The following is a 25,014-nucleotide window of genomic DNA, read 5'->3' on the forward strand; positions in this document are numbered from 1 at the left end:
GCACAGATATGGAGACCAGGGAGAGCTACACAAGCATCCGTGGGTGTTCTCTGTGCAAAGAGATCTGATTCGTTTTGCTTACTAACCTGTTCATATTGGTGAGCTTCTGATCACACGACTGTTCGGCTGTCCTCTTGTTGCCAGACAGATCTCGCCCTCCAGAGCCGGTGTAGGTGAACTCGTTGCCGTCATCCTGGGACCAATTGAAAACCAGCGTTAGTGCAGTGACCTTTCATGCTTACGGTGTTCCATCCCTGCAGCTACAATGTTGGGCATGAGGGGGGGGGGGCTTGTAATAGATGTACATGTGCACCACAGGTGGCACCTTAATTGGAGAAGACTGGTTCATAGCAATGGCTGGAATGGAATAAATTGAATGGTGTCGAACAAACATGTTTCCATGTGTTTATAATACCATTCACGCCATTATTATGAGCTGTCCTCTCCTCGGCAGCCTCCTGTGATGTGCAATATGGAAGATAGTCTAAATACCTGGTCGTCTTCATAGCCCCCAGCCAGCACTAAGGAATAAGCTCCATCGTTGCTCCTCCCGTGGATCCCAGCAACATGTGGCCTGTGGCAACCAGACTCACTCACCTGACAAAACAAAAACAGGAGCGAAAATGTCAGCGGACAACCTAGTCATTGAAATATTATTTTGGTCAAATTATGTTCATTTTGTGGGGGTACATTATCCTTTTCAGCCTACTGCAAAAAGGCGGCAACTCACCTGGACCCTGAACTTCCAAATACTTCCGACCGGGACGCCAGGGACAGGGCCGTAGTGGTTGGAAGGGACAATAGTGCACTGCTTGCTGCGGCCAACACAAGCCATGCCCTGATAGGAGAAGAGGTAGTGTAAAAACACAAGAATGTACTCAACTAACAACAAATCTATGCCATGTTTAGAAGTGTGACAGTGGCAGTGTCTGAAATCAAGCTTGCCTACTTAAATTGTATTCTAATTGTACAAAATTATTTAGAACACTGTTTAGTAAAAACAAATGGAGTACGCAACCAATATCAGCATACTAAGCTCATCCTACTGAGAATGCATCATTAATGCTCAATTGCGTTGATTCCCGCAATTCTTTCAGTTTAACACAGCGCTTCCCCTCGCCTGTTGTCAGACACGTGAGTCTCAAACAAGGATTCTCTTCCTCAAGAGTGTGTAACGAATTTGACTAGATGAAAAGCCGGAATGTGTATGACCACTTGGCATTTAAAATGTACATTTTTGAAAATTTCACATACTATAAAACGTTATTTATTCACATACTCCAAATGCCTACTATTTAGAATGCAAGTACAGTTATTCAGACAATGTACTTTTTCCCACTAAGAGGTACGCCCACAGCACCATTTCTAAATGCCCTTACCTTTCCCCAGTCCCTCTGGCTGGTTGAGCTGGCGGACGCCATCTTGGATTTCTTCTTGCTGTCCTTGAGTTTCTCTCCTGCTAGCACCACCTCACTAGCATCGTTGCGGCACTCGGGGCAATACCTAGAGGTATTGAAATAAATACAGATCAGAACAAGCAGGCAACAACAGAACAGCCAAAATGTGTGATGCAATTTCAAAACCACTGCATCACACATGTGGAGACGTAATAGTGGCAAAGGAAAGAGTTGTGCCGGTCCGCTGAATACAGCTCCACCAATGCAGTGGAAACAGAACACACTTCACTGTAGCACAGCTATGGAGACCAGGGAGAGCTACACACGCTTCCGTGGGTGTTCTGACAAAAAGTCATTTGGACAGTACACCAATGACTTGTGCTCACGATAGAAAGCTGATAAAGCTCGAATCAAAATGGCCAAATCAAAGCAGCTTGAAGAAACCATCACTTTCTCACCTCAAACTCCAATTAGAGGCAGTTTAAGTGCCATCTGACGCATTAGTATGACTATGACTATCACATAAGCAGCACTAGAAACTGGCAACGGCCAGATGGACAGAAAACCAGCCCAGGCTGTACTGTAGTATAGACCAATTTGTGTTTACAAACAGACGTCAAGATCGGTACCAAAAAGCTCTGTAGCGGGAGCTTGACAAACTTAAAGATTCTACTCAAAGGTTTTGGTTTCATTAGTCCACTGTTGATACGGTCCTAAAAATGTTTTGCACGTCAGCAATCAAGTTTAAAGATAATTTGACACCTTATGTATTATGAAAGGTCTGTGTGCTGCATTTTGAATGTTATATCATTTTTGTGATTCTCTCAAATGTTCTGTCGATTCCCAGGGACATTTCATGTTTTCATTTGCATTTGAGCCATTGCCGTTCAAGCAGGCAGAAATACAGCCGGTATGGGGAGTTTTGCATCATATGACGCAAAAGACATCACGCTGGCTATGAGAATTAACATTTTGAAAGTTCTACATCTTGAAAACTAGATTTGCTGACATGCAAACATTTGGGACTGTATTAACAGTGGACAATTTTGAAATTGCATCTGATCGTATCCACTGCTTTTTCTGAAGCCTGGAACCTGCGCGCAACTTTAAGACGCGGCAAGGAAATGGGTCTATACTGACCAGTCGTCGTCATCGGGGAGGCTGGTCAGTCGGGGGTTGAGGCAGTAGATGTGGAATGCCATGTCACACTCGTCACACAGCAGCTGCTTGTCAGGGTCCTGCTTCACGCCACATACATGGCAGTTGCACCAGCGGCAGTTCTTCTTGGGGTCATCTTTGCAGTGTTTGCACTCGGGTCCGTTTGACCCTGGAGAGAGCAGGATCAAAGAGAACGTCAGCCTTTTTACTCATCTTTAAAAACGGGTCCTGTAACCCGTACTGTAAGAACTGCACCAGTGTACTAGATGTATGCAATTAAGCATACAAAACTGTTACGTACTTTGTAAACCACTAGGACTAAGAGGTTGGTGTGTAGCCATGGCAACTAGCATGCATCTTATGCATCATGAACCTTGTCTACATTAATCCCCAGAGTTTCTATGGTAACAATAGCGTCTTGTCCTTTTCTAACATCTGACACCACTGTTAAACTACAGCCTACTTGCAGAGAAATGTTCACAATTTTGCATGTGCTTTACATGCACTCTCATCCCTCATGAAAATCAGTCCGATAAATGCACTCACTGACTCTACACAGGGAACAGACGAGAGATGGACTGTATGTGATGAAAGAGAAACTATTGCGCATCATTGTACCGGTGTATTGGGCGAAAGTCAATTATTCACATGGAATTAACAGAATTCCGTCGTTTTACAAAATGTAAGCCTCAGCAACATTTAAAACATTACATTTCAAATGTGTTTTGTGTGTCAAGCCTCGAAATCAGTGGCTATTGGAGAGTAATTTAGCCCCTAGACCTTCAGCTTTGGGACACTTGGGCATATGGCGGAGGTACGATCGAACGCACAAATGGAGGGCCGAGGGGGAAGGGAAAGGGGGTGATTTGGTATTCAGATATTGCTTATTTTCAGGAGATCAACGATCATAGAAAGAGGTCTTCACTCAAACTTGACATTTAGACACCGGGAACAATTTAATGCATCTCAATAGAAAATACTGATTTTTACACATTGTAGGAACCTAATATTCCACAAAGTACTCAATGAAAAGGTATTCGTAGCTCTATTTTAGCTTTTATAATTCCTTTCTAGGGCTTCAAAAGTAGCTTGAATTCATATAGGCCCAAATACAGGCTGTATCTCAATAAATTCTTATTTTTAAATCTGGTACTCCTAAATTGTTGTGCTCCTAACTTTAAACTGCTACCAATTACATTTTATTTAAAGCCCTGAAAACAGCTCCAACTTACTTTTCAATGGGCTATCAGATCCTGCTCCGGATCCATCCAAGGCTCCAGGCTCCTCGATTTTGTAGATCTCAGTCAAGAACATGATGCGACAGTCGTTTAGGGTGTCACCGGCAACCCTGAAATAAACATGAACTCTTGGTATACCCTTCATGGTCCTAATATGCAAAACAATTATATAAAAATGGCAAAACTTTGACATTAACATAATACTAAAGTACAAACCATACGGTGTAGATGTATCAATACTGTATAACAAGTAATCTATGAATTTCAACAAATCATTAGAACACACCATACAATCAGATGAGTCTGTTACGGATACAGTTATCCTGTGTCTGTGTGTATCCTGTGTGTTTCTTTTCTCTCCTTCTCCCCTCACAGGTGAAAATCATCACTCCCCAATCAATCATCAATCAGAAGACACACCTCCTATTTCCTGACCGATCACAGTTCCTTCCCCATGGTTTAAAAACCCCATCATTTGTTTGTTCTAGAGCTCAGCTCAATCTCTCTGTAATGCCATGTCTGTAGGTCTCTGTGTTTCACTCTCGCTTTGTGTCTTAACCTCTCTTTTGTTTAAAGCACTTCATAGCACTTTGTCATCACCTGTGAGTATTATTTTTGGTTATGGTATTTGTTTGTTGCTGGTGGGAAAAGGGGGAAACCAAGACAAGTCGCCCATGGGCATACACTACCCGTAGGTGAACTTTGTTAAATACACTAGTTAGAACTGGGCGGACCACCCACTGTATTTTTGGTTAGTTAGTTAGCTGTTAAAGTAGGCTAGTCTAGCTTAGGGGTGTTTTTTGAATACTTATATTTTCTTTCCTTGTGTTTATAAATAAACCTGGAGTTTGACGGTAGATTTCTGTTGTCGTGGTTATTTCGTTCACACTTTTACTTTGTCACAATTATAATTTGCATGAGTTGTTACGGATCTCATTACCATCCCCCCTAGACTGTCGAGCCAAAAGGGATTCGTAACAGAGTCACTGAACTCCTTTAATGCAATTACCATCATGGTTTGACCCTTTAAGGGGAAGGGGTTTACAGCGGAGACTAACAGAGCCAAATATATTACCCCAGCAGTATTTTGGCGTAGATCTCGTGCACAGTGCGTGTCTCCCTCTTCTTCTGGATCTGGGCGTCGTACCAGTAGCCGCGCTCTTTGGGTTCGTCTGGGTTGAAGTTTACCATGACCACCATGCCCACCTCCAGCTGGTGCCACTGGTAGACTGTGCGGGCGCGTGGGCGTACATCCTTGGACTGCAGAGGCACCACTCCGTTCTCTGGGTAGCTAGAGAGACCACACAGACATAGGCAGTGTCAGTATTCAGTTCAGACACACAGCAGGTGCTTCCTACATAATGGTGCTTTTGTAAGATGATTGACATATCGGGAGAACAGAAGCGGGTCAAATAAGGTGTTTGAATTCTGAGGGCTTTGACTGCTGGAAACACAAGCAATGCGAGTCATTGTTAATTTCAATGTTCCTCCAGTTCTTACACTTGTTTTGCTTGCAATGTGGCAGAGCAATGTGCAAATTATCAAGCACAAATGTTATATTTGCCAATTGCAGTGTTATGGAATTGCATATACTTTCATCAGAAAGACCGATGGAGTGGGACTGCACTCAAAAAAGCAATACATAAAAAGTCAAGAGTAGGAGGAGGAAATGGAACAAATAAAGCACTTCTCCGCAGATACGGAAATGTATTGACACCCTGGCGCCAAAAAGCAATGCCCCCATTGGTCCAGCTCATCGATAGACAGCAACACCTTCCACACATGTTCATTATGGGTAACTGTCAAATGTCACCAATGAGGCATAATGTCTCCAAACAGATCTTTAAAATACAGAATACATGAAGTTCTCACTCTTCATATTTGACATGGTAGTGAATAACTTCCTCTTCGCTGAGTTTAGAGGCAGAGCCCTCTTCCTCCCCAGGTGTCTTTGTGGTCTTTGTAATGTTCACAATCTGGGCCTCAAACCAGGCGCCCATGTTCAAGTCTCTGGCGTCAACAAACTCATTAATCTGAAGAAAAAAAAATGGATATTGTAAAGTGACCTATGCAATGCTACTGTCACGGATTAAACATCTGTATTGCAATATAAAATTAAGACTTTTCACAATAGATGCAACGCCAATTCAAGAAGGCTCCACAATATTGAAGCTGATTTACCATTTTACATGTAACGAGTTAAAAGCATCCTTTTAAAGATGCTCCATGTTTACCTTGTAAAAGCCAAATCCCGGGTCGACCAGGTCTGGTGTGTCTGTTTGGGCAGAGGTTCCGGCTGCTTGCACCTCTGCCTCCGAGTGGGTCGAGCTCTTGTCCGACTCGCTCTGTGCCGAGCCACAGCCAGAGTCAGAGTCAGAGAGCTCGGCCTCTTTGTCCTTGCTCTTGAGGACAGCGGCAGGGGGCGTAGCCTGTCTAACAAGGAGCTGCACTATATCATTCAGCCCCACGTTGTAATCAAAGATGGTGTGGCTGTCCTCCATCTGGGATCAGACAAAGAACATACACATTCAGACATGATCAGTAAGGACCCCAGCAACTCTGTTGTAACTGAATTGAAACAGAAAAGTAGTCATCTGCCACACCTGCTTGCCCCGGTAAAAGAGCCTCTGTCTTTCTGGCTCAACCTTGAAGAGCTCCGAAATCTTGAGGCGCAGTTCATCCACCTTGGTGAGCTTGGACAGTGAGTCAATCCGATGAGTCTCCTTGCCATCCATGGTGCGCACTTGAATCCACATTGCAGCAGCCCTGTGCAGAAAGGAGCCAAACTGTGGGTTAACAGCAGCATGGCATCTAATACACTCGAGTTGAAAAAGCAGTGTTGTTCAATGTTTCTCCACTTCTTTCCTTTGAGTACTGTGCCAACTATTGATTAATACCATTGATCAAGTGGATCAATAATCAATGTCAGTAAAGAAAGGCTTCCAAGTAATTTCAATTCCCAATGACAAATCAACATTCAAAAAACATGCCATACTGATTGTAATACAGTGTGGAAAACTGGATTACTAAGCCACTCCTACCCCTTTTAAATGCAGCTACTGCAACCCCATCCTTGTATCAAACAAACAATGTGGCTTCACTTCCTGACAATGTTTTAAGCACACTGTTTCAACACATTAACTGCCAATTTATGCTTGATCCAAAAATGGCTTTGCATGGAGGGTGTGACAATTGTGGAGCCTCCGGAGGCAGCAGAGGCCAAATTGAGCTGCGTACCTCATCTCCGTGCGCCTCTCAGATTTCTTAATGCGGGGGGCTCCGTATAGCTCCGCATTGACATGATTGGTTGACGATGGGTGGGGGCGGGAGGTCGGGAATAAACACAAACTCACTTCCTTGACAACAGCGCTGCTGTGCAAAACACAAGTCCTATGGATGCCCTGACTTCTGCAGAGGCTGTATCACCATAAACTCTGCAAGGCCAATGCACACGTCAGATTGACCACGCGGCGCACCGCGTGGTCAATCCAGCGTCGCCGGGGTTAGGGTTTGGCTGGGGGAGGCCGTCATTGTAAATAAGAATTTGTTCTTAACCGACTTGCTTAAAAGTCACAAAAAAATGTTTTTTTAAACATGTACTGTATGTGTAGATAGTACATTTTATGTTTTTAATATATCAAACTTTGTACATTGATTTTGACACATTAAACTGTTTTGACATTGGGCTATTTATCTAAATGGCTTGTCAACGGGAAGCAGCGGCAGCAACATTTAACTTAGGTTCTAGGACTATAAATTGAATGTTAACATTTCCAAATGGTACTGTACTTCAATATGGTGAAAAAAAACAAATTTAAACATACTGTAACAAATTTTTCTGATACCTGAAATCACCAAAACGGACTTGCCCTGCCTAAACATAACTACTGACTCGAAACTACAACATAAGCTAAGTACAGCGTTCACTACATGATTTTGGGCCCCTACTCGGGGCACAGCAATATCTGGTTCGTTCAGCCATTCCTATGGGGTAAATTAATGAGGAAATGGGATAAATGCTGAAAATAAGGTCTGAGGTTAACACATGCTTAGATCTTATAGGTTTTTTTCTATGAGATATTAGTCAGTTAACATGACCTTTATGAAGCCTTTGTGCATGTTTTGATTACAAATGCTTCAAAATTCACAAGTGACACTGGCTGATGATCTCATAGTACTAAAGTTAAGATCTAAGCCAGTGTTTACCACAGACCTGATCAACAATAAAAACATTAAGTTCCCCATAAGAATTGACCAACGGGCCCTGGTGGAGTTGGCGTCTTTTTGTAGGCACTATTACTATTGGTGCTGAGAGCTCGCCAGAGAAGAAGCCAGTGAAATGACGTTTCGCAACACCCAGAATGTGTAGACTTGAGCACGTTCGATGACAAACTCAGGGCCTTAAATAAACGGTTTGGTCCACCAGCCACTGTGGCAGGTAGATAAAATATATAAATTCTACCAGCCACGCAGATCTTTAAACCAGGCAAAATATTTTGCACCAAAATAAAAAGAATGACCAAACATTGTAATGTTTCTAAAACAAGAAAGCTTGTGAACAAAAATTTAAATATCCGAGAAACAGAAGGACAAAGTTTCACTTTGTAAACTTTGGTAAAATACACATTTTATACCTGTGCGCAAACGCCCCCAAAAAATTATCCGTTTTTCACTGCTCCCCTGCCAGGCAAAGTTAAAGCGCCCATTGGGTTGTAGGATTTGTATTGTTATGCCATTAGCCACTATGTAACAAAAACAGCAGATATACTATAAAGCCAGCTACTACAGCATTTTTAGTACACTAACTCACACATGCTCATATTTTACTTTATATTCACAAATGTAATACTTGCACTGTAGAGCCCTGCAAATTGACCACCCGCCAACGTGGCAGGTGAAATATACTTTCTTGCACGCCGATAAATAAATCTACCTGCATTTGGCAGGAGTTAATTTTATGCCCTGCTAGTACTAATAGCCTATGCGCTTGCCTTTAACTAAAGTATCAAAATCGTTACAGCGCTGAAGTTCACAAGCAATGTTAATCAATTCAAAATGTTGGTTAGATGGTGCAACTCTGGCAAGTATAAATGTTCAGTCAGACATTCACGAGGCTTGCTTTTGAGCCACATCTCGTTCTAGCTACGCTAACAATGACATTGTTTTAGCGAAACAGCATAGTATCAAGAATCCTCACAACCAAATTAAGAATCTTGTGTTGGGACCAGTCTGTGCCACACGGTTTAGGAAAGAAAACAGTTTAATATGAGGCTCAGCGATGTTAAGATTGAAAGTCGTGTAGTGCACACCCAGCATAAGTTATATTTGACAGCCCATTTGTTTTATTTTACATTAGCTAGCGAGCTTAGTGTTCAGCTGGGAGGGGGCTAGTTTCCTCTGGTCAGCTGGTGGCGCTAGGATGGGGCACACACAGGATTGGAAATTAACACCCGCTAAATGCAGGTAACAGACTATCATTGGCGCGTAAAAATGTCCATTTCATCAGCCATGTTGGCAGGTGGTCAGAGAATTTGGGGACTTTTTTTTTAAAGGTATAAGTTAGTTGAATTGACAAGAAAGTCTATTAAAGTGTAACTTTATCCTCGTGTTTCTTGGCCAGTTAGGTTTTGTTCACATGGGACACACCAATGCCCAGGTGTCCCATTTTGCTGACGACCATCGCGGCGCCGCCCACCGAGGTCTTAAGGAAAACAAAAGCAAAGAATTCGGCAAACAGTGGGAGGAGTAGTGAAACTAGGTTGTTTTTCAATGTTAGTTTGAGTTCACAGTCAGAATATTTTCCATCACATAAAGTGCGTGCCCAAATTACCATGGTAACAGCACATCTCTTAAAGCGACAGCTGAACATTTGGCTCACCTAATCATTGTGAAGGGATCCCTCCAAAAAAAACTTATGAACCTTGTCATTTCTTATAATTTGACCACTCAAATACTTCAATTGTTCTCCTAGAATGATTTGTATGCTTCTACATTTCTACTTAGATGGACAGCGTAGAGCCCTGAACTATAAAAAGTAGGGATTCAGGATATAAAAATCAGTGAACATATCGGAATTGGCCGACATCAGCTAAAAATGCCAAAATCGGTATCGGTTGATGTCTAGTTTAACGCCGGCCGATGAGCAAAACCGATGTCAAAGCTGACGTGCATACCTATATAAATGTAGGTTCATGACAATGACGCCATGTAAAATTTTACTCTATACGTGCAACAGCATTCCTAAACTAGCCCACAATGTCTGCTGTGTGGATCAAGCAGTCATTTGAAAGAGTCACAAAATTTCAGCGAGACAACTCAATGGCGAAATCCATTAAAGCCAAGATAATGAAACTCATTGCCCTTGACAATCAAACATTCTCTGTCGTGGGTAATGTTGGATTTCGCCGACTGGTCTAACACCGGTTAACACTACCAAGTGCGCTATTTATCCCATATTGCCCCACCGGAGTTACACAGTAATAGCATCACTGTTATTACCTTCACGACATACATATTATGGAACGTTTGGGTCTTTGCGTGTCAAAAAAGATACAGTAGCACTGTCAAAGCTGTACAAAAAAAATCTGCAAACAAGCAAACACCAGCCACGAACGATGTGCTCACAATAAAGCATAATTTATTCGACCTCAACTTCTGGGGTACCAAGCTAGCACCAATACAACCAGCCTGAAAACAATGACCAGTAGAAACTGCAGTCATTTTCATTATTCTTAGCAATGATTTAGGAATCCTTGTGAGTAAGTATTAGCTAGGTTGCCACTTTTTGTTCGCCTATTGAAAATGCACTTCAGCGCATGAAAATAAATAGCTCGCCAGCTACTTAACCCTGTTGACCAAAGCTAAATCAAATCAAATTTTATTTGTCACATACACATGGTTAGCAGATGTTAATGCGAGTGTAGCGAAATGCTTGTGCTTCTAGTTCCGACAATGCAATAATAACCAACAAGTAATCTAACTAACAATTCCAAAACTACTGTCTTATACACAGTGTAAGGGGATAAAGAATATGTACATAAAGATATATGAATGAGTGATGGTACAGAGCAGCATAGGCAAGATACAGTAGATGGTATCGAGTACAGTATATACACATGAGATGTGTATGTAAACAAAGTGGCATAGTTAGTGGCTAGTGATACATGTATTACATAAGGATGCAGTAGATGATATAGAGTGCAGTATATACGTATGCATATGAGATGAATAATGTAGGGTATGTAACATTATATAAGGTAGCATTTTTTAAAGTGGCTAGTGATATATTTTACATCATTTCCCATCAATTCCCATTATTAAAGTGGCTGGAGTTGAGTCAGTGTCAGTGTGTTGGCAGCAGCCACTCAATGTTAGTGGTGGCTGTTTAACCTCTTAAGACTAGGCCTCAATACTGCCCCCTTTGGAGGAAGTGCGTGCCCATAGTAAACTGAAAATATTTTTTCCCAAAATTGCTAATATATGCATATAATAATTATTATTGAATAGAAAACTCTAAAGTTTCTAAAACCGTTTAAATTATGTGTGTATGTAAAGCAGAACTCTCAGGGCAAGCCTTTCTCCCAAACTCTCTCTTGTCAAGAGAAAAGTTGGGTCAAATTTGACGTCATCGCCCCCACCCTTCCCAGGCAGCTACCGATCTGGGAACAGTATGTATGTGTTCAGCGCGATGCCTGCTTTCAAATGGCGCGTTCATTGTGAGAATCCCGCGAGCCCTCGTCGTTTGGCGGGCAAAAATGTTAGTGTCACTCTCCAATACATGCACTCTATTGTGCGCGGCCGATTTGGGGCACGTTCTTTTCCAAGGAACAGCAATTGAAGGCGGTTTGTCTGTTCGCGCTGATCATTGTTTTACATGCTAAAAACATCATAAAGCTCGATTCTGCACATAGTTTGACCAGTTTAGTCGACATATAATATGTAAATTTGAAGTTGATGCGCAAGAGTGCGGGATCAGAAGTCATTTTGGGTGCATTTCAGCTGAAGATGTTAGCATATGCTAATACAGAGACGCACAACGTGAAACCAAACGATGTATTGGGTAAGTATGACTCCTATGTCTTCTGATCGAAGAACAGCAAAGGTAAGGGAATATTTATGTGGTTATTTTGGGTTTCTGTGGACTCCAAACGTAGAGGAGACATACTGCTAATATCTGAGCGCCGTCTCATTGTATAGCCAGTGTACGAATTCTGTAACGTTAAAAATAAATGTAATACAGCGGTTGCATCAAGAATCTTTTTGCATCTTTGTAACTATATGTAGAACATGTATATTTAGTCATGTTTATTGCTTGTTATCTGACGTTATCTGTCGGAGCTATCATAATTTCTCCGGACATTTGAGTAGCATTTTTTGAAATGTCGTCATTGTAAACAGAGATTTATGGATATAAATGGCATATTATTGAAAAAAAAAAATGTATTGTGTAACATGTACTATTACTGTCATCTGATGAAGATTTTCAAAAGGTTAGTGAATGATTCATTTTTTTAATCCTGCTTTTATAATTTTATATTTTCTGGGACAAAATGGCTGCCTCGTCTTTTGTTTCGGTGGTGGTCTAATATAAATATGTGCTATGTTTTCGCCGTAAAACATTTTAGAAATCTGACTTGCTGGGTAGATGAACAAGGTGTTTATCTTTCATTTGAGCTATTGGACTTGTTAATGTGTGGAGGTTAAATATTTCTAAGAATATTTTTTTGCATTTTGCGTTATGGTAATGAGCTTGAGCCGTAGTCACGATACCGGATCCAGGATGGGTCGCCGCAAGAAGTTAAGAGTCTGATGGCCTTGAGATAGAAGTTGTTTTTCAGTCTCTCTGTCCCAGCTTTGATGCACCTGTACTGACCTCACCTTCTGGATGATAGCGGGGTTAACAGGCAGTGGCTCCGGTGGTTGTTGTCCTTGATGATCTTTATGGCCTTCCTGTAACGTCGGGTGGTGTAGGTGTCCTGGAGGGCAGGTAGTTTGCCCCCGGTGATGCGTTGTGCAGACCTCACTACCCTCTGGAGAGCCTTACGGTTGTGGGCGGAGCAGTTGCGGTGATACAGCCCGCCAGGATGCTCTAGATTGTGGATCTGTAGAAGTTTGTGAGTGCTTTTGGTGACAAGCCGAATTTCTTCAGCCTCCTGAGTTTGAAGAGGCGCTGCATCGCCTTCTTCACGATGCCGTCTGTGTGAGTGGACCAATTCAGTTTGTCTGTGATGTGTATGCCGAGGAACTTAAAACTTGCTACCCTCTCCACTACTGTTCCATCGATGTGTGCGTGGCCACGCAGTCGTGGGTTAACAGGGAGTAAAGGAGAGGGCTCAGAACGCACCCTTGTGGGGCCCCAGTGCTGAGGATCAGAGGGGTGGAGAGGTTGTTGCCTACCCTCACCACCTGGGGGCGGCCCGTCAGGAAGTCCAGTACCCAGTTGCACAGGGCGGGGTCGAGACCCAGGGTCTCGAGCTTGATGACGAGCTTGGAGGGTACTATGATGTTGAATGCCGAGCTGTAGTCGATGAACAGCATTCTCACATAGGTATTCCTCTTGTCCAGATGGGTTAGGGCAGTGTGGTTGAGATTGCATCGTCTGTGGACCTATTTGGGCGGTGCGCAAATTGGAGTGGGTCTAGCGTGGAGGTGATATGGTCCTTGACTAGTCTCTCAAAGCACTTCATGATGACGGAAGTGAGTGCTACGGGGCGGTAGTCATTTAGCTCAGTTACCTTAGCTTTCTTGGGAACAGGAACAATGGTGGCCCTCTTGAAGCATGTGGGAACAGCAGACTGGTATAGGGATTGATTGAATATGTCCGTAAACACACCGGCCAGCTGGTATGCGCATGCTCTGAGGGCGCGGCTGGGGCTGCTGTCTGGGCCTGCAGCCTTGCGAGGGTTAACATGTTTAAATGTCTTACTCACCTAGGCTGCAGTGAAGGAGAGTCTGCATGTTTTCGTTGCAGGCCGTGTCAGTGGCACTGTATTGTCCTCAAAGCGGGCAAAAAAGTTAGTCTGCCTGGGAGCAAGACATCCTGGTCCGTGACTGGGCTGGTTTTCTTCTTGTAGTCCGTGATTGACTGTCGACCCTGCCACATGCCTCTTGTGTCTGAGCCGTTGAATTGAGATTCTACTTTCTCTGTGCTGACGCTTAGCTTGTTTGATAGCCTTGCGGAGGGAATAGCTGCACTGTTTGTATTCGGTCATGTTACCAGTCACCTTGCCCTGATTAAAAGCAGTGGTTCGCGCTTTCAGTTTCACGCGAATGCTGCCATCAATCCACGGTTTCTGGTTCGGGAATGTTTTAAAATCGTTGCTATGGGAATGACATCTTCAACGCACTTTCCAATGAACTCGCACACCGAATCAGCGTATTCGTCAATATTGTTATCTGACGCAATACGAAACATATCCCAGTCCACGTGATGGAGCCTCTTGTTTTAGTTTCTGTCTGTAGGCAGGGATCAACAAAATGGAGTCGTGGTCAGCTTTTCCGAAAGGAGGGCGGGGCAGGGCCTTATATGCGTCGCGGAAGTTAGAGTAACAATGATCCAAGGTTTTTCCACCCCTGGTTGCGCAATCGATATGCTGATAAAATTTAGGGAGTCTTGTTTTCAGATTAGCCTTGGTAAAATCCCCAGCTACAATGAATGCAGCCTCCGGATAAATGGATTCCAGTTTGCAAAGAGTCAAATAAAGTTCGTTCAGAGCCATCGATGAGTCTGCTTGGGGGGATATATACGGCTGTGATTATAATCGAAGAGAATTCTCTTGGTAGATAATGTGGTCGACATTTGATTGTGAGGAATTTTAAAATCAGGTGAACAGAAGGATTTGAGTTCCTGTATGTTTTTCATCACACCATGTCTCGTTAACCATAAGGCATACGCCCCCGCCCCTCTTCTTACCAGAAAGATGTTTGTTTCTGTCGGCACGATGCGTGGAGAAACCCGCTGGCTGCACCGCCTCCGATAGCGTATCTCCAGTGAGCCATGCTTCCGTGAAGCAAACAACGTTACAGTCTCTGATGTCCCTCTGGAATGCTACCCTTGCTCGGATTTCATCAACCTTGTTGTCAAGAGACTGGACATTGGCGAGAAGAATGCTAGGGAGTGGTGCATGATGTGCCCGTCTCCGGAGTCTCGAAGAAGACCGCCTCGTTTCCCTCTTTTTCGGAGTCGTTTTTTTGGGTCGCCGCATGGGATCCATTCCGTTGTCCTGTTTGAAAGGCAGAACACAGGATCCGCGTCGCGAAAATCATTTTCTTGGTCGTACTGATAGTGAGTTGACGCTGATCTTATATTCAGTAGTTCTTCTCGACTGTATGTAATGAACCCTAAGATGACCTGGGGTACTAATGTAAGAAATAACCCGTAAAAAAACAAAAAACTGCATAGTTTCCTAGGAACGCGAAGCGAGGCGGCCATCTCTGTCGGCGCCGGAAGATATACGTTATAAGCAGCCAGCTAGCCTCATCTGGCTAGTGAGGCTCGACCGGACCAGGTTTAGGCGCAATAATGGAATTTGCGGTTTGCCTTCAAAATAAACGCATGGCATAGTTCTACTATTTGTATTCATTTGTATCACTGTAAATGACATGCTTTTATTATGAAGGCAAACCGCAAATCCGACCGCCATTAATTAAATCAAATAAGAACCGTCTTATTTTTATTTATTTCACCTTTATTTAACCAGGTAGGCTAGTTGAGAACAAGTTCTCATTTGCAACTGCGACCTGGCCAAGATAAAGCATAGCAGTGTGAACAGACAACACAGAGTTACACATGGAGTAAACAATTAGCAAGTCAATAACACAGTAGAAAAAAATGGGCAGTCTATATACAGTGTGCAAAAGGCATGAGGAGGTAGGCGAATAATACAATTTTGCAGATTAACACTGGAGTGATAAATGATCAGATGGGCATGTACAGGTAGAGATATTGGTGTGCAAAAGAGCAGAAAAGTAAATAAATAAAAACAGTATAAAAACAGTATGGGAATGAGGTAGGTGAAAAAGGGTGAGCTATTTACCTATAGACTATGTACAGCTGCAGCGATCGGTTAGCTGCTCGGATAGCTGATGTTTGAAGTTGGTGAGGGAGATAAAAGTCTCCAACTTCAGCGATTTTTGCAAGTCGTTCCAGTCACAGGCAGCAGAGTACTGGAACGAAAGGCGGCCAAATGAGGTGTTGGCTTTAGGGATGATCAGTGAGATACACCTGCTGGAGCGCGTGCTACGGATGGGTGTTGCCATCGTGACCAGTGAACTGAGATAAGGCGGAGCTTTACCTAGCATGGACTTGTAAATGACCTGGAGCCAGTGGGTCTGGCGACGAATATGTAGTGAGGGCCAGCCGACTAGAGCATACAAGTCGCAGTGGTGGGTGGTATAAGGTGCTTTAGTGACAAAACGGATGGCACTGTGATAGACTGCATCCAGTTTGCTGAGTAGAGTGTTGGAAGCCATTTTGTAGATGACATCGCCGAAGTCGAGGATCGGTAGGATAGTCAGTTTTACTAGGGTAAGCTTGGCAGCGTGAGTGAAGGAGGCTTTGTTGCGGAATAGAAAGCCGACTCTGGATTTGATTTTTGATTGGAGATGTTTGATGTGAGTCTGGAAGGAGAGTTTGCAGTCTAGCCAGACACCTAGGTACTTATAGATGTCCACATATTCAAGGTTGGAACCATCCAGGGTGGTGATGCTAGTCGGGCATGCGGGTGCAGGCAGCGATCGGTTGAAAAGCATGCATTTGGTTTTACTCGCGTTTAAGAGCAGTTGGAGGCCACGGAAGGAGTGCTGTATGGCATTGAAGCTCGTTTGGAGGTTTGATAGCACAGTGTCCAATGACGGGCCGAAAGTATATAGAATGGTGTCGTCTGCGTAGAGGTGGATCAGGGAATCGCCCGCAGCAAGAGCAACATCATTGATATATACAGAGAAAGAGTCGGCCCGAGAATTGAACCCTGTGGCACCCCCATAGAGACTGCCAGAGGACCGGACAGCATGCCCTCTGATTTGACACACTGAACTCTGTCTGCAAAGTAATTGGTGAACCAGGCAAGGCAGTCATCCGAAAAACCGAGGCTGTTGAGTCTGCCGATAAGAATTTGGTGATTGACAGAGTCGAAAGCCTTGGCGAGGTCGATGAAGACGGCTGCACAGTACTGTCTTTTATCGATGGCGGTTATGATATCATTTAGTACCTTGAGTGTGGCTGAGGTGCACCCGTGACCGGCTCGGAAACCAGATTGCACAGCGGAGAAGGTACGGTGGGATTCGAGATGGTCAGTGACCTGTTTGTTGACTTGGCTTTGAAGACCTTAGATAGGCAGGGCAGGATGGATATAGGTCTATAGCAGTTTGGGTCCAGGGTGTCTCCTCCTTTGAAGAGGGGGATGACTGCGGCAGCTTTCCAATCCTTGGGGATCTCAGACGATATGAAAGAGAGGTTGAACAGGCTGGTAATAGGGGTTGCGACAATGGCGGCAGATAGTTTCAGAAATAGCGGGTCCAGATTGTCAAGCCCAGCTGATTTGTACGGGTCCAGGTTTTGCAGCTCTTTCAGAACATCTGCTATCTGGATTTGGGTAAAGGAGAACCTGGAGAGGCTTGGGTGAGGAACTACGGGGGGGCGGAGCTGTTGGCCGAGGTTGGAGTAGCCAGGCGGAAGGCATGGCCAGCCGTTGAGAAGTGCTTATTGAAGTTTTCGATAATCATGGATTTATCGGTGGAGACCGTGTTTCCTAGCCTCAGTGCAGTGGGCAGCTGGGAGGAGGTGCTCTTGTTCTCCATGGACTTCACAGTGTCCCAGAACTTTTTGGAGTTGGAGCTACAGGATGCAAACTTTTGCCTGAAGAAGCTGGCCTTAGCTTTCCTGACTGTAAATAAAGTAGGGTTATTTTAGATGACACCTAGCTATATAATTACCTAGCTAACTATAGCTACTGAAACAGATGTAATTTTTCTATGTTTTGGGGGAAGAACATTGTTTGCATCCATAAGCTAGCTAGCTTTTTTTTAATGACCAGCACTGTAGATGCACGAGACAACTTTACCAGCATCATAGCATGACATGAAATATGAGTAATTGATTACTGTAATAACTACGGGAAGAAATTATAAACGCACTTAAATTATTATGTGACGTGCAGTCATATTCAGGTGTTATTTGGTACGTCAAACAGTGTTATTTGGCATGTCAGTGTTAAATAGTATATTTTTTGACACGCAAAGACCCAAACGGTGTTCCATAGAAATCATGATTGAGAATGAAACAGAACAAATGAACAACGAAACAGCAAGTAAGTGAAAGAAATAGATATGGATTATGTTTTACTGGTAATGTGGACACGCGTAAAAGCCAACAAAATAATGTTTTGGTCAGTGTAGTGTAACCTTTATTTAACTAGGCAAGCCGGTTAAGAACAAATTCTTATTTACAATGACGGCCTACCCCGGACGACGCTGGTCCAATTGTGCACCAACCTATGGGACTTCCAATTACGGCTGGATGTGACACAGCCTGGATTCGAACCAGGGACTGTAGTGACTCCTCTTGCAGTGCCTTAGACCGCTGCTTCCATGTGTGTGTTAACTGCATTGCAGCGCTTGAGATGACACTAGAGCCCCGGGTTCACAGCCTGCCGTGATTGGCCCAGCGCTGTTGGGGGGACGGGGGGGTTGGCCGGCCAGGATTCCTTGTCCCATAGCATTCTAGCGACTCCTTGTGGCGGGACGGGCGCCTGCAAGCTGACTTCAGTCGAGAGTGTTTCCTCCGACACATTAGTGTGGCTGGCTCCGGGTTATACGAGCAGTGCATCAAGAAGCAGTGCGGATCGTGTTTCAGAGGAAAGCGTGGCTCTCGACCTTAGCTTCTCCCGAGTAGGGCAGTTGCAGCGATGGAACAAGACCGACTGACTACCAATTGTAGATCACAAAATTGGGGAGAAAAATGGGTAACATAAAAACATTAAATACATTGATAAAACTTTATAGAGGCGCAGGTCAATCATGAAATTAAGCTATACATCCCATTACTTAATAGAAATACATGTCTTGTTTTACAAACATTAGAAGCAGGCTCATACGTTTGTGAGTTTTGGTTTAATTATGTCTGGTAAAAAAATAAAAAAAATTGAGTGGCTGTTAGACCAAAAAGTTAATTTTCCACTCAGAATACACATTGTAGTGGCTGTACTTATGTTAGCAAGCTGCTTAGCCAGTTTACTTTGACTTGTTAGCTAGCTACAAATGAATAATAAAACATTATTGGGGAAACGATTTATAAGTAGCTAGCTATTTAAATATCTCAACCAGGGAATTTTATGTATGCTTCAAGAAAGTGTGCCATTTGCTTTCTCGGCTGGTTAGGGAAAGGGGATAAAAAAATGCATTCAACCAAAATATGTCTTCTGCATTTAACCATACCCCTATATCAGAGAGGTGTGGGGAGCTACCTTAATCAACATACATGTCGTCGGTGTCCGGGGAGCAGTTGTTGGGCAGAACTGCCATGCTCAATGGCAGATTTTTACACCTTGCCTGCTCGGGATTTCAAATCAGCTCTTAACCGCTAGGATACCTGCCTATTGGCGTAGCTAGCTACACAAGTGAATATTAAAATCTGCAAGTAATATCTCCATAGCTGGCGTAAACAAACAATTTTGCAATAGCTACCTAGCTATCTTAGTAAGTTAAGCTAATTTAGTTCTATGTTAACTATGTTAACTAGCTAGTCATACTACCTAACAGCTAATGGGTAGCCATTGAAATTCAGAAGCTATCTAGCTAGAAGCGGCTAGCACCCACACATCTAGTCTTGATTAAATCAGGCTGTAATACAGAATTTCTATATAAAACAAATGGCTGCAAAATTGTACCTTACAAGTCAGAACGTTTAAAAATATATAATTTTATTAAAACTTATTCCACCTGTTGTGTCTGTGCAGTTTGATCTTCAGCAGCTCAAAATATCTACAGGAAAGTATTGTTTACCTGACTTAAGAGAGCCAGTAGGTATATGGTTTATATACTGGCACCGAGGTCAAATTAATTTTGTTTTGGTTCCCCTCTCATAGCTATTGAACCAAGCATGACATGACCATGAAAATGGTTTGTTCTGAATATGGGGATCGAAACAACGACGTGTGAATTTTTTATACGATTTTAAAAATCATTCTCCATCCTCCTGATTCCGAATATACAATGTTCATGGCATGCTTGGTTTAATTGCTTTTGACAAGAGAAAACCGAATATCCAATATAACACTAGCCGACTAAACTCCACGGTGAAGTAAGATTGATGAACTCAACTAACGGAGTGGAGCAGAGACCAGGCTTTGTGGAATTAAGCGCAAATGCACAATTGAATGTCAATTGAATCTCAACAAGGAAACAGTCGCAGGGTTCTACGCTGCCTTTTTTTTATATATTTTTTTTTACAAGGAGGGAGCTAAGTTGAAAATGTAAGAGCAAAATTAAAAATGAGCACAATATTTGAGGTATTAATAATATAAATTGTTAGCAATTAAACATTTTTTCCCCCCTGCGGGCACCCAAATAAGAATGCCATGTATAACAGGAAAATATTTAGGTGCATGTGTGTTCAAAATGATAGCACTAACAGTCTGACTACACCGCTCGCGTCGAGTGGGCGAGCGTTACAAAATAAATGTTAAACTATATTATTCAATTATTGCACCCACTGCGCATGCCAACCCTGCCTCTACCATCTCATTAGTTTATAGAAGCAGGTACCCACTTGCCATCTCCTCATTGGTTATACCCACGTGGGGACTGGAAGGAGAGATGACTAGATAAGATTTGGTTGACTGTTTTGTGTGTGGATTAATTGTAGAGGACCTTGTGCATTTTAGGTAAAATAACTCAATGTTTATATCCCAGGACAAATGAGCTAGCAACAGCAAGCTAGCTGAATAGGATAAATTAGCTAGTAAGTGCAACTAGCTAACAAATTGCCATAAGTTTAATGCTTTTCGACCGGTCCCCAAATGAATGTAATTGGTTCAGAGTTTGTTTTGATATTTTAACCTGTGTGTCGTGATTGCATTTGGTGTGGGGGGGCAAAATACATTTATGCATGATGGTGCACGTGCGCAGCCGGTTTGGGTTCCATGTAACGTTCATTGAAAAAAATTAAAGTGCTGATTTCAGCAAAAGAAGGCTCTCAACTACAGAGGACAAACATGGGTTCAAGGTAAGCATTTCATAATTTAATTTTGTTAAAGTATTGACCTTATGCAAATCGATGTAGTCGCAGCTGAATTTTCAAAGCCTGGTCTCTGCTCCATTCTGTTTGGTAGCCAATAAAACTCCCCAATTTTCAGTGGAGTTGAGCAGCAACTAGTGTGGGCAGACTTTTTAAAAATATATTTCTATCATTTTTATTAGCAGTCCTTCAAATCTTCTCGGTGCAACAGTTGGGACAACGGGACAATTCTGGGTGCAACGCATTTATTATCCCTGGATTGGGGTATGTTTTCCAAGCCAAATCTTGCTGCTGGCTTGCTGTCTTAATCTACACAGGAAACCTGTCCGACCCTAGTGCTGCTGACCCTAGTGCTGCTGACCTCTAGTGCTGCTGACCCTAGTGCTGCTGAAAGCAAGCGGATCGGAACTACTGGCTACCTCGGTGCCAAGCCGAACCATATACTGTACCTACAGGATCTCTAAAAAGTTTCATAAAGATTTTCTTACAGTTGATATGGTCTCATTTCGAGCAGCTGAAAGATAAACCGCACAGATAACCGGTAATGTAACATTAGAGCGCCGTTTAAATTGATTGTATTTCAAATTCTGGCTTGTGTGGAACATTTACGATATCAGGCAATAGTTTCAGCAGTCTGATTTAATCAGGCGGTTCTACACAATTGGTACTTACATAGGTAGTTATAGCCTGATTAAATCAGACTACTGGTGGATGTGGTAATCGACATTGACAGCACACCACGTTACATTAGCCTAGCTACAGTAGCTAGATAACGCGACAACATAACGAAAGTTAGTATCTAATAAATTGTGGAGTTGAAGTAGCTCGCTAGGTAACCAAATTAAATACTATTACATTGATCACACTGACACGTACCTAATGAGTAATGTGAAGCATGTAACGTTAACGTTCATTTCCCTCGACAAAGTTTAACTAGAATATTTCGAATTCACCCTACCAAATGTTAGCAAAGTTAACGTTAGCTAGCTTATCCACTGTGCCAAGTTTCAGCCAGCAACTTTCAAAATACCAAACTTGTCAAAGTATAAACGTTTATATTACCAGTTTTTTCTTCCAAATGTAGATAATTTGACGTTTAGTAAACCGTCAAACTTAATCCGTACACAACTCCTCTGTATAGACTGCTTTTAGGGGACTGAATCAATGAGAATCTTCAACAGTGATTCCCCGCCTGCCAAAAAAAAACTTAGTTTCACTATTGGCTATTACCACGTCTGAGTTGCTCTCTGAGGGGCTATAATGCATGTCAATCAAAACTGTGTCCGGAGTTTAGCCTCAGCGCGCGAAACCAGGGTCTCTTGTCTTCCGATAATTTGGCGCGAGATTATGTAAATTGCAGTACAATCAAAGACAGAAACGGGACTGTGTTTAACAAAGTTCTATCGCCACATTATGCCTGAGAGAACACCGATCGGAGTTTGACACCACACGATAGATTGCAGAAACCAAAATAGCCGTTTTTGTCAAATTTAACAAAAACAATGCATAGAAGCCTTGCTCAGCATAGAAAACTGTTTAGCTAGGGATTGCTACAGCCATGTGCTGCTGGCGCGTGATATTATGCGTCCAGTGTTCCTGTCTCGTAGTTCAGTTTGGCGGGAGAATATCGTGCCAAGTGTGAACACAATAGTCAGTTGTTGTTCGCAGGACGTTATGAGATAAAAGACTAATCAAATTGGACAGTTTACATATCCCATAATCGTTTTTACCTACAATGTTTCTTAATGAAAGTGTTTGTAGACTAACATTTGATGTTGATCGGGATGAGTGTTTGTTGTAGGTTACTACTAAGGACAAATAATGTGGCAAGGAAGTGCCACCAGGATAAAGTTGAATCTTTTTTTTTCTCCTTCTGTTTTATTCTTGATTTTTATGCCTCTCGTCCATCCTAGCACCAAAACCATTCACCATGTCTTAAAGGACAACATCCTGCTCAACATTGTTCTAACTAACCACTGCATTACATAATTGGCTCTTTCTAACCACTTGTATCCTCTCTCCCAAGTCCTAACATGCTGGCCAAACCGCAAGCATTGCGTGCACTGTGCACGAACGTTGCAAAATAAATGTACACATAGTGCCTTCAGAAAGTATTCAAACCCCTTGAATTAAAATGTGTCACTGTCGAGACAAGTATTTTCTTAAGTCACAAAATAAGTTGCATGGACTCACCATGGGCAATAATAGTGTTTAACATGATTTTGAATGACTACCTCATCTCTGTACATACAGATAATTGTAAGGTCCCTCAGCCGAGCAGTGAATTTCAAAACAGACTCAACCACAAAGATGAGGTTTTCCAATGCCTCACAAAGAATGGCTCATGTTGGTAGATGGGTCAAAATAAAATGTTAAAAAAACAGACAATGAATATCCATTTGAGCATCGTGAAGTTATTCATTACATTTTGGATGGTATATTAATATACAAAGATACAGGCGCCCTTCCTAACTCAGTTGCCGGAAAGGAAGGAAACAGCTCAGGGATTTCACCATGGGGACAATGGTGACTGTTAAGCACCTTAAAGTTGGTTGCCAACCGCCATAAAGTCCAAAGAAGAAGCCTGAAGGAGGAGAGGTGACGAGAAACAAACTTTTACCCTTTTATCTGTGGATTAATTGTCAGAGTATTTCAGATAAAAAAAATAAAAAAATGTTTATATCCCAGGACAAATTAGCTCGCAACAGCAAGCTAGCGAGCTAAATTGCAATAAATGTTTCAAGCTTCGACCTGTCCCCAAATTAATATGAACTAAAAATCCAAATAACTTCAGATATTTATTGTAAAGGGTTTAAACACAGTTTCCCATCAATGAACCATAAATTAACATGCACCTGTGGAACTGTCGTTAAGACACTAACAGCTTACAGACAGTAGGCAATTAAGGTCACAGTTATTAAAACTTAGGACACTAAAGAGGCCTTTCTACTGATTCTGAAAAAAACCAAAAGAAAGCTGTCCCTGCTTATCTGCGTGAACGTGCCTTAGGCACGCTGCAAGGAGGCATGAGGATTGCAGATGTGGCCAGGGCAATAAATTGCAATGTCCGTTCTGTGAGACGCCTAATACAGCACTACACGGAGACAGGACGGACAGCTGATCGTCCTCGCAGTGGCAGACCACGTGTAACAACACCTGCACAGGATCGGTACAGCCGAACATCACACCTGCGGGACAGGTACAGGATGGCAACAACTGCCCGAGTTACACCAGGAACGCACAAACCCTCCATCAGTGCTCAGACTCTCATCCTATTGATGACAGAGGCTGGACTGAGGGCTTGAAGGCCTGTTGTTATGCAGGTCCTCACCGGTAACAACGTCACCTATAGGCACAAACCCACCGTCGCTGGACCAGACAGGACTGGCAAAAAGTGCTCTTCACTGATGAGTCGCTGTTGTGTCTCACCATGGGTGATGGTTGGATTCACGTTTATTGATGAAGAAATGAGCGTTACACCGAGGCCTGTACTCTGGAGCAGGATTTATTTGGAGGTGGATGGTCCATCATGGTCTGGGGTGGTGTGCCACAGCATCATCGTACTGGGCTTGTTGTCATTGCAGGCAATCTCAATGCTGTACGTTACAGGGCAGACATCCTCCTCCCTCATGTGGTACCCTTCCTGCAGGCTCATCCTGACATGACCCTCCAGCATGACAATGCCACCAGCCATACTGCTCGTTCTGTGCATGATTTCCTGCAAGACAGGAATGTCAATGTTCTGCCATGGCCAGCGAAGAGCCCGGGTCTCAATCCCATTGAGCACGTCTTGGACCTGTTGGATATCCGGGAACTTGCAGGTGCCTTGGTGGAAGAGTGGGGTAACATCTGACAGCAAGAACTGGCCATGAGGAGATGTGGTCCTTCTGTAGCTCAGTTGGTAGACCATGGCGCTTGTAACACCAGGGTAGTGGGTTCGATTCCCGGGACCACCCATACGTAGAATGTATGCACACATGACTGTAAG

The 25,014-nt window shown here is 43.1% G+C and overlaps 1 protein-coding gene and 1 long non-coding RNA gene across 4 annotated transcripts in view; one reads left to right on the top strand and one right to left on the bottom strand.

The window, feature by feature from the left end:
• LOC127932183 (uncharacterized) overlaps nucleotides 1-4,650 on the top strand; it is a 45,378-nt gene extending 40,728 nt beyond the window's left edge. The window contains exon 3 of one of the 2 annotated variants that reach the window (XR_008144464.1): nucleotides 4,169-4,650. This is a non-coding gene — a long non-coding RNA (uncharacterized LOC127932183). Of the gene's footprint in view, nucleotides 1-704; nucleotides 836-4,168 lie in introns of those variants that run through there. The other variant, XR_008144465.1, reaches the window with a different exon arrangement.
• The window catches only part of LOC118386952 (E3 ubiquitin-protein ligase UHRF1), a 48,495-nt gene that overhangs the window by 9,583 nt on the left and 13,898 nt on the right, over nucleotides 1-25,014 (bottom strand). Inside the window, exons 1-11 of one of the 2 annotated variants that reach the window (XM_035774989.2) lie at nucleotides 22,089-22,235; nucleotides 6,397-6,559; nucleotides 6,028-6,294; nucleotides 5,666-5,826; nucleotides 4,869-5,084; nucleotides 3,788-3,903; nucleotides 2,538-2,724; nucleotides 1,380-1,503; nucleotides 731-838; nucleotides 493-597; nucleotides 87-193 (exon numbers count right to left, since the gene is read on the bottom strand). In XM_035774989.2, the coding sequence (XP_035630882.1) occupies nucleotides 87-193; nucleotides 493-597; nucleotides 731-838; nucleotides 1,380-1,503; nucleotides 2,538-2,724; nucleotides 3,788-3,903; nucleotides 4,869-5,084; nucleotides 5,666-5,826; nucleotides 6,028-6,294; nucleotides 6,397-6,549 (1,544 nt within the window). In that variant the 5' untranslated portion in view covers nucleotides 6,550-6,559; nucleotides 22,089-22,235. Of the gene's footprint in view, nucleotides 1-86; nucleotides 194-492; nucleotides 598-730; nucleotides 839-1,379; nucleotides 1,504-2,537; nucleotides 2,725-3,787; nucleotides 3,904-4,868; nucleotides 5,085-5,665; nucleotides 5,827-6,027; nucleotides 6,295-6,396; nucleotides 6,560-22,088; nucleotides 22,236-25,014 lie in introns of those variants that run through there. The other variant, XM_035774999.1, reaches the window with a different exon arrangement.

The sequence above is a fragment of the Oncorhynchus keta genome, chromosome 1, assembly GCF_023373465.1.
Source record: "Oncorhynchus keta strain PuntledgeMale-10-30-2019 chromosome 1, Oket_V2, whole genome shotgun sequence".
NCBI lineage: Eukaryota > Metazoa > Chordata > Actinopteri > Salmoniformes > Salmonidae > Oncorhynchus > Oncorhynchus keta.